Source organism: Artemia franciscana, chromosome 7 (assembly GCF_032884065.1).
Source record: "Artemia franciscana chromosome 7, ASM3288406v1, whole genome shotgun sequence".
Taxonomy (NCBI): domain Eukaryota; kingdom Metazoa; phylum Arthropoda; class Branchiopoda; order Anostraca; family Artemiidae; genus Artemia; species Artemia franciscana.
The window spans coordinates 3,330,345-3,345,385 of NC_088869.1; the positions used below are offsets into that span (position 1 = coordinate 3,330,345).

General features: G+C 37.0%; 1 protein-coding gene across 1 annotated transcript in view; it reads left to right on the forward strand.

The window, feature by feature from the left end:
• LOC136028747 (angiotensin-converting enzyme-like) overlaps nucleotides 1-15,041 on the forward strand; it is a 109,826-nt gene that overhangs the window by 10,952 nt on the left and 83,833 nt on the right. The window contains exon 2 of the mRNA XM_065706632.1: nucleotides 6,435-6,591. Coding sequence (XP_065562704.1) covers nucleotides 6,435-6,591 — 157 coding nt within the window. The remainder of the gene's footprint in view (nucleotides 1-6,434; nucleotides 6,592-15,041) is intronic.

Here is a 15,041-nt window from a genome sequence, read left to right on the forward strand (position 1 = left end):
TTTATTCTACGGTCTTTGTGATTCAGGGGTCATTCCTAAGGAATTGCGACAAAATTAAAGCTTTAGTGTAAAGAGCGAGGTTTGGACGAGGGGGAGAAGCCCCTCATATACGTAATAAAAACATATGAATATAAAAGTTTGTTACTTAAGCTAATTCGCAAGTTACGTATATTTTTTGTTAATAAGAACGTTTGTAAGAATAAAAGTTCTAGTTGCCTTTTTAAGTAACCCAAAAATTGGAGGGCAACTAGGCCTCCTCCCCTATTCCTTTTTTCTCAAAATTGTTCTGTCAAAACTATGTGAAAGCCATTTAGCCAAAAAAAATAATATGCTAATTTCGTTTTAATTATTCATTTGCGGAGAGCCAAAACTAAAACATGCGTTAATTCAAAAACATTCAGAAATTAACTTAAAAAAAACAAGTTTTTTCAACTGAAAGTAAGGAGTGACATTAGAACTTAAAACGAACAGAAATTACTCCGTACATGAAAGGGGCTAATCCCTCCTGAGCGCCCTGCTCTTTACACTGAATTTTTTTTTACTGTTTTAAAAAGTAGAGTTTAGAAAAAGAGTCAAACTTTAATGTAAAGAACAGGGCGCTGAGGAGGGAATAGCTCCTTTCATGTACGGAGTAATTTCTGTTGGTTTTAAGTTTTAATTTAGCTCCTTACTCTCAGTTAAAAAAACTTGTTTTTTTTATTTAATCTTCCTTAAAAGCTTCACCTTAATACTCTTAGATTGATCAGTAGCAGTAGTTGCAGCAGCAATAGCAGCAGCATGCGCAAAGCACCTTTGGTTTGTTCAACATCCCATTCAACAGACGCTGAAATTTTCAGCTTAACACATACCATCAACCATTCCTGAATCATTTCTGATGTGTCCACTTGACAATCTATGTGGGCATAGTGTGTTTCGTTTAAGTTTTATACTGTTTCTAGATATCCCAACTTTTTCGTCTGAATATCCTTAGTTTTAATAGCAGTAGTAATGGCAGTAGCTAAAGAATTAATTGAAGTAGCCTAAGCTTTAGTTAGAGTATTAGTAATAAAAGTAGTAATAACAGTAGCAGTAGTATTAGTAGAGGTAGTAGCATTAGCATGCAAATATTTTCTGTTGGTTAGTTCAACATCCCACACAAAAAGCCATGTTAGCTTCAACTTCACACACCAAACTATTCCTAAGATATTGCTGAAAGACCCTTTTGACAACCTGCATACAGAGGGCGTGTATAGTTCATCCCCCCCCTCAATATTTCTTAAAAATTTCAATTTCATACCGTAGGCATAGTTGTAATAGTACTTACAGTAGTAGTATTGGTATTACTAGCAGTAGTATTGAATAGTGGCCGTACTACTAGTAGCAGTAGCATTAACCTATTACCTTTTGGTCAGTTGAACATCCCTCTCATTATGTTTTCAACTTAGTACAATTAGCTATTGCTATGATATTTCTGATATGTCCTTTTGATAGCCTGTATGTTGATATACTTCTTGATTTTTTCATTCCAATACTCTTAGCCCTCCAAGTAGTTGTAATAGAGCTATTAGATGTAGTAAATGTAGTAGTATCAGTAACATTAGCAGTAATGTGCAAATATTGCTTTTCAGTGATATGATCTTCCAATTTAAGTATTTTCTGGAAGTTTCAACTCAATACCCAAACCAAATCTTGAGATACGCTATTTTGACAAAGTGCATGCACATACCGTCTTTTGATTTAGTTCAAATTTCCTCTGGTTGTAGTTGTACTAGTGTTGATAGCAAGCAAATATTGCCCTTTTGATCATCTCCCTCATCATTTGCTGAATTTTCCAAGTTAATATATTCCGTTATTCCTGTATTGTACCCTTTTGACAATCCGTACACACATAACGTGTTTATATTTAGTTCAACACTCCCCTAAACATTCTCTGAAAGGTTCACCCGAATGTCCTTCGTCCTCATGGAAAGTGAAGTTGAAACATGCGTACCTTTCTCAATAACACACACTATGTATAAACAATGAACGACTTGCTTAACTTACACTCTTGTCCTGAGGACTGTGGGGAGGTTGACATCCCCAATGCTGAACCTTTCAACAACACTGAAAAAATAGCTCTCTCAAATTTTGATCGGATGTTTTTTGGGGAATGATAGGCTTGGGGGGAGGACTGACGTCCCTCTATTCAGTTTTAACTCTTTAAAAGGGCGCTAAAACTTCCGACTTTGAATCAAATTAGCTCCATCAGATCCAAAGTTCATGAAATTACCCGTTCCATAAAAACATTATATGCCCTGGGCATAACTTACAACCCTTACCCATAGTTTCTGGGGGGAGGCTGTGGCCACCTTAAAGACATTATTATGTGATTTTCGAACTATTGGTAACACAATGGCTTTCTCACAATTTCAATTGAATGTGTTTTGGGAAAAGAGGGTGTCAGGGAGGGGGGACTGCTCTCCATCATGTTTCAATTTTAAAAGGAAACTAGAACTATATATTTCAAACCAAATGAGCCTTTTCTAAAGTTAAAACGAACACCCCTTCCATAAGAACCTTTTATTCCCCTGGGGTATAACTTACAACCCTTATCCCCAGACTCTAGAGGATTCTGTACACCCCAAAGGCCTTATTATATGGTATTTGGAACAGGTGGCTCTCTCAAAATTTTTAACAGATGCATTTGTGGAGAATAAAACTTAGAGTGGGGGCTGCCCCCGATCACTTTGCTTCTTAAAAAGGGAACTACAACATATGATTTCCAATCAAATGAGCCCCTTTCTGAGTTTATATGACCACCATTTTCATAAAAACATTATATACCGTCGGGGCATAAATTATAACCCTTGCGCTGAGGGCTCTGGGGGACGGATGTCACGCTGAACAAAATGGCTATTATAAATTTTGATTAGATGGGTTTTGGAGATTGAGGACCTGGGGGAGGGGGCTTGTTGCCCTCCAATCACTTTTGACTGTTAAAAACGGGTCCTTTCAATTTCCAATCGAATGGGCCTTTTTTGAAGTTTCTACGACAACAAATGGCCATCTCGAAACTTCTATCAAATGCATTTTGGTAAAATATGAAGTGTGGGGGGGGCATCTGCCCTCTGACCACTTTGAATCTTCAAAAGGTTACTAAAACTTCTGATTACCAATATAGTGAGCCCCCCTGAAGTTTACTTCAACCACTCTTTCAAAAAAAGCCTTATACGCCCCAGGCCATGTCTTAAAATCCTTGTCACGAGGGCGGTGGGGACGTTTTCATACTCAAAAAAATAATTTCTAGACCTTTAAACTACACTGAACAAAACAGAAATATCAGAATATTGATTGGACGTGTTTGGGAAAATGCTTGGCGTGTGAGGGGGGTTAGTTCCCCTCATACCAGTTTTGACTATTAAAAGGGGCACCAGCCCCTTCAATTTTTCATTGACTGAGCCTTTTCGAAGTTTCTACGACAACAAAATAGCTACCTCAAAATTTTTATAAGTTGCATTTCTGGAAAATACGAGGCATGGGGGAGGGATATACAACCTCAAATCACTCTGAGTCTTAAAAAGGACACTAAAACTTCTGATAGCCAATCCAATGAGCCACCATCGAAGTTTATACGATCACCCTTTCTGTATAAACCAGATATACCCCCAGGGCATAGCTTACAACAATTTTCCCGAGGGCTGTGGGGGGTTGTTATCCTTAAAGACATAATTTTTGGACTTTCGAACTACGTTGAATAAAATGGCTATGTCAATATTTTGATTGGACGTGTTTGGGGGAACTGTGGACGTGGGTGGTGTATTAGTTGCCCTCCAATCAGTTTCAACTATTAAAAAGGCCATTAGCCCTTTCAATTTACAATCGAATGAGTCCTTCTCAAATGAGAACTCCTTCGATATGAAGTGCCCTAATTTCAAACCAAAAAAAGTAATAATGTTGTGGCCACATCGCTCTTTACATAGGCAGCACTAATGCGCTGCCTATGACAAGTAAGACATCATCGAGTCAGGGATTTTTAAACAATTCGTGGTGATGAACTGTAAATAAGGAGCGACCCGGCTCAATAGTAACCGAAACTCTAAAAAACGGTATTTTGATACAGATAGATACATCTAAACAATCTGATTTTGTGCTGATTTTAAATGTATAAGTTTCATTAAGTTTATTGCTACCCCATCAAAAGTTACGAGCCTGAAAAAATTTGTCTTATTATCTGAAAAAGGCAGAAACACTACATAAAATTCATATAATCTTAATGAATATCACACCATCAGATTCAACATATCAGATAACCCGGCTGTAGAGGTTTCAAGGTCCTCTTTGCAAAACTGTGGAATTTTGTATTTTTTGCCTGAAGGAAGATAACCGACGCCTTTTTATTTTTTTTCCAGGGGTGATTGTATCGACCCAGTGGTCTTAGAATGTCGTGAGAGGGCTCCTTCGAACGGAAATTAAAAGTTCTAGTGCTATTTTTAAGTGATCAAAAATCGGAGAGGAACAGGGCCCCTTCCCATTTTTCCCAAGGTCACCGGATCAAATTTTTGAGATAGCCATTTTATTCAGCATAGTTCAGAAATTTAATAACTATTTCTTGAGGACGGCTTAATCCCCCACAGTCCCCAGGGGAGCGGCTGCAAGTTATGAACTTCGCCCATTGCTTACATATAGTACTTCTAAAAATCCTGCGCCCCTTCATGAAAATTTTCTTCCCCATGATAATTCCTCCAAGGAAAGTTCTCACCGTATAGTCTCTCCCCCCAAACCAAAAAATCCCCCTGAAAGCGTCTGTACACTTCCCAATAACCATTACTATATGCAAAGACTGGTCAAAGTTTGTAACTTGTGGCCCCTCCCGAGGGGACTGTGGGGAAGTAAGTCATCCCCAAAGACACAGTTATTAGGCTTTTTGACTATTCTGAATAAAATGGGTATCTCCGAATTTTGATCCGGTGACTTTGGGGAAAAATGAGTGTGGGAGGGGGCCTAGGTGTCCTCCAATTTTTTTGGTTACTTAGAAAGGGCGCTACAACTTTCAATTTACGTTAGAATGAGCCCTCTCACGACATTCTAGGACCACTGGGTCAAAACGATCATCCCTGAAAAAAAAACAACAACAAAAAACACACACAAAAAAACAACAACAAATAAACACCCATCTGTGATTTGTCTTGTGGCAAAAAAATGCAATTTTTTGTAGATAGGAGCTTGAAACTTCTACTGTAGGGTTCTCTGATATCCTGAATCTGATGGTGTGATTTTTGTTAAGATTCTATGACATTTAAGAGTGTTTTCCCCTATTTTCTAAAATAAGGTAAATTTCTCAGGCTCGTAATTTTTCATGAGTAAGTCTAAATTTAATGAAACTTATATATTTGAAATGAGCATTAAAATTCGATCCTTATGATATAACTATTGTTACAAAAATTCTGTTTTTCAGAGTTTCGGTTACTATTAAGCCGGGTCGCTCCTTATTACAGTTCGTTACCACGAATTGTTTCATCCAGCGTTACATTATTGTGAGGAAGATATAAATGTTCTGCAAGGGCTAAATGTTCTACAAGTGCTGAATTGAAAGTTTCTGGTCTCTTTAACACTCTAGGCAAGATTGTACTGCTGTTTTGTGCTTTTATAGCCCTTTTTCAAGTTAGTAATTCCAGCAGTTAGTAAAGTACCTAATACTTTGCTAACTGCTGGGAAAGACCTAATTCCAAAATGAATACAAAGGGGAGTGTATAAAATTAGGTCGTGCAGGAAATTTTGTGTAGGTCGACCATGGCTAAACTTATCTAAGGCTAAATTCTATCTAAAACTTATCCATAATCTAAGGATAGTAAACCATATCTCTTTCAAAACCTGTGCTAAACTCCAGCAGCACTTACTGAAATAACAATATTTGCGGAAAACTACATATTTTGCGTATAACATTACCATTTAAAATTCTCTTTCAGAAATAAGTAGATTCTCAAAGGTGCGAGTATGAATGAAGGGGGAGCAAGTGCATATATTTTTTTTCTAAATTTATTTTAATGTTTATAAGGCTTAAGGCTTTAATCGGTTGGTGCGCTTGTTTTTAATGAATTCTTTGTTCCTGGGGCACGGGTTTGATCCCAGGCATAGCCAGTTACTTGGTTTAGGACGAGGGTCAGTGGCTTGACTCTATAAGCTCAGCCAGAGTCGACCCAGCTCTAAATGGGTACCTGACGAAATCAGGGGAAGGTAAGCAGGAAAGGCTTGCAAAAGTACATGATGTTTATTTCCCATTCCCCCATTGCACTTCCTGGCTAAGAGCCATGAAACGGGGATCAGCAGCACCGATTGGAACCTAAAGGGTCTAGTGCTGTCTCACTTACTTTTAAGGCTTAAGTACTGGGCAACTGTGCTAAACTCCTACTGCATTTTTTTTAATATCAATATTCGCAGAGAATTACCACCACAGTATAGCATAAATTTTATTTCAGAGAGAAGCAGGTTCCAAGAGGTACGAATACGAATGAAGGTGAAGCAATTGCATTTTTGGAACGCTACGATAGAGAATACTCATCACTTGTAACACAATCGGTTCAAGCTGACTGGAACTACAATACCAACTTAACAGATGAAAATGCACAAGCTGCAGTAAGTACTATTTAATATTTTTAACGGGAAGTTCAAACATTGTTCATGGGTATATGATAAATATTTTTTTTTCTATGGTCAGCAAAATTTGTAGATACCAGTAAGAATATGTTCTGGTCATTGTCAAATTAAAAAAGAAATGCACGTCAAGTAGGATAACTCCAGCTTTGTAGCTTATAATAAACATATTGAAATATTCGAGTCGAGACAGGTGACTCCCAACACTCTGATACACGTTTACGCTTGTGCTTCAATTAAATCTCAAAATTAAAGTCTTATAAAAAAGGGTACCTCACAAACCTAAATATTGCTAGATATCTGAAGATGCAACCAAATTGAATCAATCCTTCAGTGCCCAGTTTCTACCCCTTTGTATTTGAAATTGAAGAAATAGCTTGTTAATTTTGGCACTCCGAAACTTCAGTCTGGTGGCACAGCTTTTTTTCAAAATCAATTTTCAATTCTGTTTCATTTTTCAATTCAATTTCAAAAATTTAATTCTGGTACACTGAGAAAATGAATGCAATAATTTAGGTAGCATAATACTACCTTAAAGTCTAGAGAGGACTGGTGGGACTAGCCTATTACTTCCTAAATTTGGTACAAAATGAAAACTGAACCATACTTGAAATCAGGTTCATGCACAAACTATGTCCATGCAAGGGTCTATTTTTACTACTGCTACTGCTATTAGAACTGCAACTTACTACAGCACCTAAATGCATGATGTAAACACAGCTGCGCGTGCTCCTCTCCCTCACCCGGAACTATATAATGTTCCGTTTTTTAAACCTTTAAATAAAGTTATAGTTTCCTTTAAATTCTTTCTTATGACCTCTTCTCATGACTTTTGAGGACGACCTGCTGCGCATTAGTCTCAAAAGGGATGGTTTGCTCCTGAATTTGCTATCTGAATGATTTACTTTGCTTTCGTAAACCTGCAACCAAGTTATTAGTGCCATGGGGATGCAAGAATTATGGAAGAATAGAGTTGTTCCAGTCATAAATGAAAAAGGACAGAAAAGATATGCTAAAAGGAAAAGAGGATAAGGGTGAATACCCCTTTAAGTCAATCTGGTAGAACAGGGTTTGTTGACCTAAAAGGTAAGCTAGTATTATTAGCATTAAGGGAGAATGGTTGCACTGAGTTTATAGGCTAAACTCGTTGCCTAAATCCTTTCAAAGCCGCAGACCCATAAACCTAAAGCAAAATGGAAGTTCTTGGACCTGAGATAACGCGCAGTAACTACTACTTTACTTCTGTAGAATTCAATACCACTCTTGACTGGATAAAAAAAAGAGATAAAGATCCTCCTGAGCCATTACTGGCGCATAGGGTTTCGAGTCGACGTTTCAGTTGCTGAGTGTTCTTTACAGGGACAAGTAGCAAGCTTGTCGCCCAACCTTGCTGCAACGGGGATCGAACCCGGGTGCTCCTTATTTCCAAACAGAGTATCAATCTACTGTACTACAACATGTTGCTCTTGACTGGGCAATAGGACAAGTGTTGAAAAAGGTGTATACAGTAGCAGGTGTGATCAATCAGAATTAAATCTGGAAAATAAAACCCCGTTAAATCCTTTGAATAGCAGCTCCTTGGAGTCCTCTTAAGTGACAAATACCACAGCCAAAACATTGATGCAAACGCCCAAAATACACCAACTGAAATTTAATACATTCATTACCCTAGTAATAGAATATAGCAAAAACTAACTACCTTTATGTGTAAATAAATTTAAATGTAGTATCTGAGCCTCAAACAAATTATAACTTACTGAATTTGACAAAAGCAAACTACTATCTGAGACAATAGGGGATGTGAGCAATCAGAAGGGGAAAAAATTAAAGTTACGAGGTCATCAGAATGAAAGCATTTTTTGTCATCTGACTACGTCTTGGGTCTAATCATAAATGAAAACTGGGATTTTTTACGATTTTTTTTTTGTTACGATATTATGGAAATCACAAGCCTTGCGACAACAATTTATGCATAAACTAATTCGCTAAAACGGCGGTGCTTGGCGTTTTAAAGAACAGTCACGGTGTTCGTTCTTAGTGCGTTAATCACATGTTATCTCATGTTTAGCCAATAGCCCTTGGCTGGCAGTGCATTGCGTTTTAAAGAACAGTCACGGTGTTCATTCTTAGTGCGTTAATCACATGTTATCTCATGTTTAGCCAATAGCCCTTGGCTGGCAGTGCTTGCGTTTTAAAGAACAGTTATCTCATGTTTAGCCAATAGCCCTTGGCTAAGTCCTATAGCGCTAAGATTTTACTATTCTACAGCACAGATTACCGTTCTTTCTTTCATCATTGTTCTAAGAACTTACAGCTCATTGATGTTAGCGAAAAGTGCAAAGACCGCCATCTTTTCCACATTGAACAATGATGAGGGAACTTTTATGATTTACTCATCATTTTCCTTAGACCGCTGATCGGAGCAGAATGATGAAAGACGTTTGAAAAAGAAAGCCATAAGATGTAAGATCTTAGCACAAAGATGAGCAGGAGAAATACGTTAATATTCGCTAGATCTAGTCTGTTATTTTATGAAGCCATGGACCCAAACAAGGTTAAACCCCTAAGATTAGCAGTTATCTTTTGATCAGTGCCATTATGACACTAAAAATGCATCAAGTCTGGGAGATTTTCATCATGACGTCTAAATAAAAAAAAACCCTTTGCTTAACATAATAAAGATTAAGTAATAGAAGGGATATTTTAGGAATCAAAATAAAATGATGATTCTATTGACATATTAATAAACTAATGAATATATCAAAATAGAATCATTAACCTATATAAAAAAATGCTTCTCTAAGTAAGTCAAAGTAATTAAAAATTTGAAGTGCATGATCTTGAACGGTTCTAGGTGTTTACCCCACAGAGGTAAACGCCGTTCATTCGCTATATTCGCGTAATATTCGTTATTTTGTCTAGTCTCTGTTATTTTGTGAAGGCATTGACCTAAACCAGGTTAACATCCCTAAGATTAGCAGTTATCTTTCGAAGCCATTATGACGCTAAAAATGCGTCAAGTCTGGGAGATTTTCATCATGACGTCCAAATAAAAAAAAAGCTGAAATTGACCTTTTGCTTTACATAATAAAAATTAACCAATAAAAGAGACATTTTAGGAATAATAAGAAAATAATGATTCTATTGACTTATTAATAAAACAATGAATATTACGAAATAGAATGATAGGCCTATCTAAAAAGATACTTTTCTAGGTCTGTCAAAGTAATTCATAATTTGAAGAGCATAATCTCGAAGTATTCTACGCGTTAACCCCCCGGGGGTAAACGCCGTTCATTGGCTATATTTGCGTAATATTCGTTAGGTCTAGTCTGTACTATTTTATGAATGCTTGGACCCAAACCAGGCTGACACCCCTAAGATTAGCATTTATCTTTTGATCAATGCCATTAAAACACTAAAAAAATGCGTCAAGTCTGGAAGATTTTCAGCATGACGTCTAAACGAAAAATTGAAATTAACCTTGTGCTTTACCTAATAAAAATCAACCAACAAAAGATATATTTTAGGAATCATAAGAAATCAGCGATTCTAATGACTTATTAATAAACTAGTAGATATTACAAAATAGTATTATTGGCCTATCTAAAAAGATGCTTTTCAAGTTAAGTCAAGCAATTCGTAATTTGAAGTATATAATCTTGAACGGTTCTAGGAGTTTACCCACCGGAAATTACAACTCCCTCACTGAAAATCACCCCTGTAGAAAATAACACCCGCGGGAAATACTCCCCCCGTGGAAAATCCCTGCCACGGAAAATACTCGGGTGCTAATTTTACAAACCAGGAACTTGTGTAAAAAGACATCAGAAAATGGGAAAAAAATATATCAGCAAGAAGCTCTAGTAAGTTCAGAAACTGTAAAGAAAGTAAAATAAAGTTTCTCGATTTCTAAGGCAGTAATCTGGGCAAAAATCATAATTGAATAAGCAAAATAGTTAAAGAATGTAACCATAACATTTTGTTACCAAATAGGAGTTAAAAAGGAATGTGCATATCATTGAATAGCTGAGAATCTAAGCTAAGCATTAATATTGTAATTGTTAGCATTGTTCAAGAGGGTGAACGGCGTTTACCCCCGCCCCCAGCGATTACCCCCCCCCCCAAATACCATCCCCCGGAAATACCCTCCCGTGGAAAATGCCCCCACGGAAAATACCCCCTAAGAATACCCCTCGAGAAAAATACCCCCTCCCCCTGTGGAAAATGCACCTCTGTAAATACCTCCCCCCTCCCAGAAACTAATCTCCAGTGGAAAATAGGGTTTTTCAAATTTGAGGATTTTATTTGAGTTTGGTTTTTTAACTTCCGTAGGAGGAAGAAATTTTGGTTCTTGTGTATTATGAGCCACTCCCTCAAGTTTACGCTGTGTAAAACTCGAGAACAAACTGGTTTCTTGGTTAATTTCTTTCAGCTTAGTGCGAGACAAGACAAAGACAAGTGACAGAATATATGATAAATTTATAATTTGGCTATATATTTCCACATTAGGGGGGAGGATAAACTATTTGGACAGTTTGAAGTCAAAAAACACTTCTTACTTCATAATGAAAGTTCTTAAGCCGAACTGGCCAGACATGACAATAAACAACAAAGAGAGGTAAAACTCTAAAAAAAAAAGAAAAAAGAAAAACTTCAAACGAGACGACGGCCAGTAGAGAGGAAAGACTAAAACAACGCGGATATTTCGCCTGTATCCAAACAATGCGTCCTCAGCACAAGATAAAAAGAAAACTAAACTAAAAACAAATAAAACCACCACCAATAATAATAAATACAATTGTCGCTACTGATCCACTTATGGAAAAGAAGCTATTAGAGTTACTTCAATGAGAACATCAAAGCAACTCATTGATGTTCTCATTGAAGTAACTCTAATAGCTTTTTTTCCCTACGTGGATATGTAGCGACAATTGTATTTATTATTATTGGTGGTGGTTTTATTTGTTTTTAGTTTAGTGTTATTTTTCTTGTGCTGAGGACGCCTTGTTTGGATACAGGCGAAATATCCGCGTTGTTTTAGTCTTTCCTCTCTACTGGCCGTCGTCTCGTTTGAAGTTTTTTTTTTTGTAGAGTTTTATCTCTCTTTGTTGCTTACTTCATAATATGTAGAATAATTGTACCTAACAAATTTTGCATGCAGACCCGCTACACTTTACCCCCCCCCCCCTTAGGTACAAACCTAAAGCCCAAATTTGTTTCTAAAGTAACGAAGAAACTGGTTTGTTCTCGAGTTTTACACAGCGTAAACTTGAGTGAGTGGCGCATAGTACAAATGTACCGAAATCCCTTCCCACTACGTAAATAAAAAAGAACAACTCAAATAAAATAATCAAATTTTGGAAGCCTTATTTTCCACGGGGGGGGGGGTATTTTACTGGGGTGGTATGTTTTCTGGGGGGAGGTATTTTCCAGGAGGCTTTTTTTGGAGGGTATTTTTCGCAGGGGAAGAGGGCATTTTCCGCGGGGGAGGGGGGTATTTTCTGCGGGGGGGTATTTTCCGAGGGGCACTTACAGTGGGGTATTTATTCAGAGGATTAAATGCCAGGGGGACGCCGATCTGGGTGTATTTTTCGGGTGGGGGTAATCGAAGGGGGGGGGGGTAAACGCTGGCCACCCACTTGAACAATGCTAATCTAGCGCCTGCCAAGTGTTAAAACTAAGGAACTGCATTTATCGGTCTTTTTGGCTATTAAATAAAAAAACAAGTTTTTTAAATGAAAGTAAGGAGCAACATTAAAACTTAAAACGAACAGAAATTACTCCGCATATGAAAGGGGCTTTTTCTCCTCAACACGTCGCTCTTTACGCTAAAGTTTGACTCTTTCTCTTAACTCTACTTTTTAAAACAGTAAGAAACTTTAGCGTAAAGAGCGGGGCGTTGAAGAGGAAAAGCCCCTTTCATATACGGAGTAATTTCTGTTCGTTTTAAGCTTTAATGTTGCTCCTTACTTTCATTTAAAAAACTTGTTTTTTTTCATGTAATTTCTAGATGTTTTTGAATTAAAGTATGTTTTGATCTTGGCTCTCTACAAATAAATAATCAAAAAAAATTGCATATTAATTAATTGCAATCAATCGGAAGATTTTGAGAAAAAAGGAGCGAGGGAGCAAGTCTAGTTGCCCTCCATTTTTTGATTACTTAAAAAGGCAACTAGAAGTTTTAATTTTTTACAAACGTTTTCATTGGTAAAAATATACGTAACTGACAAATTAACTTACGTAGCGAACTTTTATATTCGTATGTTTTATTGCGTAATGAGGGGGTTCAACCCTCGTCGATACCTCGCTCTTTACACTAAAGCTTAAATTTTTTCCCAATTCCATAAGAATAACCTCCGAATCACAAAGGCCGTAAAATAAATAGTTGGAATTACTAAGAATACTTTAGCGTACTGAGTGAGGTTTAACGAGGAGGTAAATCCCTCATATGCGTAATAATTTCTGTTCGTTTTAGGTTTTAATGCTGCTCCTTACTTTCAGTAGAATAAACTCTTCATATTTATTTTTTCATTGTTTTTTCAAATAATTCTAGAAAATCCTGCGCCCCCTTCATTGAAATTATCTTCCCCATTAGAAGTTTCTCCATAGAAATATCCTCCCAATTAACCCCCCCCCAACTCTCCCCCCTAAACAAAAAAAATCCCCCTGAAAACATCTGTACACTTCCCAGTAGCCATTAGTATATGTAAACACAGGTCAAAGTTTGTAACTTGCAGCCCCTCCCACGGGGATTGTGGGGGAGTAAGTCGTCCCTAAAGACATAGCTATTAGGTTTTTCGACTATGGTGAGTAAAATGGTAATCTCAGAATTTTGATCCAGTGACTTTTGGGAAAATATGAGCGTGGGAGGGGGCCTAGGTGCCCTCCGATTTTTTGGTCACTCAAAAAGGGTACTAGAACTTTTAATTTCCATTAGAATGAGCCCTCTCGCGACATTCTAGGACAACTCAGTGGATACGATCACCCCTGGGAAAAAAAAAACAAACAAAAAAACAAATTAACACGCATCCGTAATCTGTCTTCTGGCAAAAAATGCGAAATTCCACATTTCTGTAGATAGGAGCTTGAAACTTCTAGATCAAGGTTTTCTGGTATGCTGAATCTGATGGTGTCATTTTCGTTAAAATTGTATGACTTTTAGGGGGTGTTTCTCCCTATTTTCTAAAATGAGGCAAATTTTCTCAGGCTCGTAACTTTTGATGGGTATAACTGATCTTGATGAAACTTGTATAGTTAAAATCAGCATTGAAATGTAATTCTTTTGATGTAGCTATGTGTATCAAAATTCCATTTTTTAGAGTTTCGGTTTCTATTGAGCTGGCTCGCTCCTTACTACAGTTCGTTACCACGAACTGTTTGAAAAGGTGTTTTCCCAGATTTATCATAATTTTAATAAGACTTGTTGTAAGACGTAATTTAAGATGTAATTGCAAGACGTGTTTTAAAGACTTTATTTTAACATGGTAGTGTCACGTTTCACATAACCCATTCAAAGAACTGGTAGCCAACTTTATAGCAGCCTGTCCTTGGTAGCCTACTTGATAGAAAATTGGAGGAAACAGATGAAAGATATTCAAAACAATGTTTGTTGACGATTTGGTTTCATACTTTGGTGGAAAGTAAATAAAAATAAACAAGTGTTTGAAAGTGAAAGTGAAGAGCGACATTAAAACTTAAAACGAACAGATATTATTCCGTATATGAAACGGGCTGTCCCCTCTTCAACGCCCTGCTCTTTACACCAAAGTTTTTTATTGTTTTAAAAAGTAGAGTTGTGAGAAAGAATCAAACTTTAACGCCGAAAGCTGGGCGATGAGGAGGGAAAGATATATTTTGTTTATCTAAGCCCCTTTCATCATAGAACTAAGAAGATGAATTTATTCCAAGAAAAGTCAATCTGATTATGAATAAAGAACAGCAACTTTGTTTCTAGACTATTCAGATAGCAGTCAGATTAGGTTAGAATAGTTGTTGCTAAGAGACTTCTTATCCGCTATTTAATTATTTTTCAAATTTGAAACTGAAGTTGATCTAGAAATTTATTGAGCGCATAAAATAATAGCGCTTTGAACATACGATGTTAGTAAAGCATTTGATTCGTTGTTGCATCCCCAAGCAATGAATGAGCTTTTAAACCGTGGTGTATCGCTAGACTTAGTTAGACCTCTTTTGTACATGTACCACCATATGAAAGCAAAAATACGTATACCTGGAAGCAATTTAATGACTGATGATATACCAATTCATATCGGGGTTAAGCAGGGTGCGGTTACTTCTCCCACGGTTTATAATAATGCAACGCTTCCAGCTCAGAGCCAACTTTATTTGTGCTGTATATATAAAGGTACTGATTTGTCGATATTATGTTATGCAGACGACGTTTTTAATATTAGGCGGACTATCAGTGG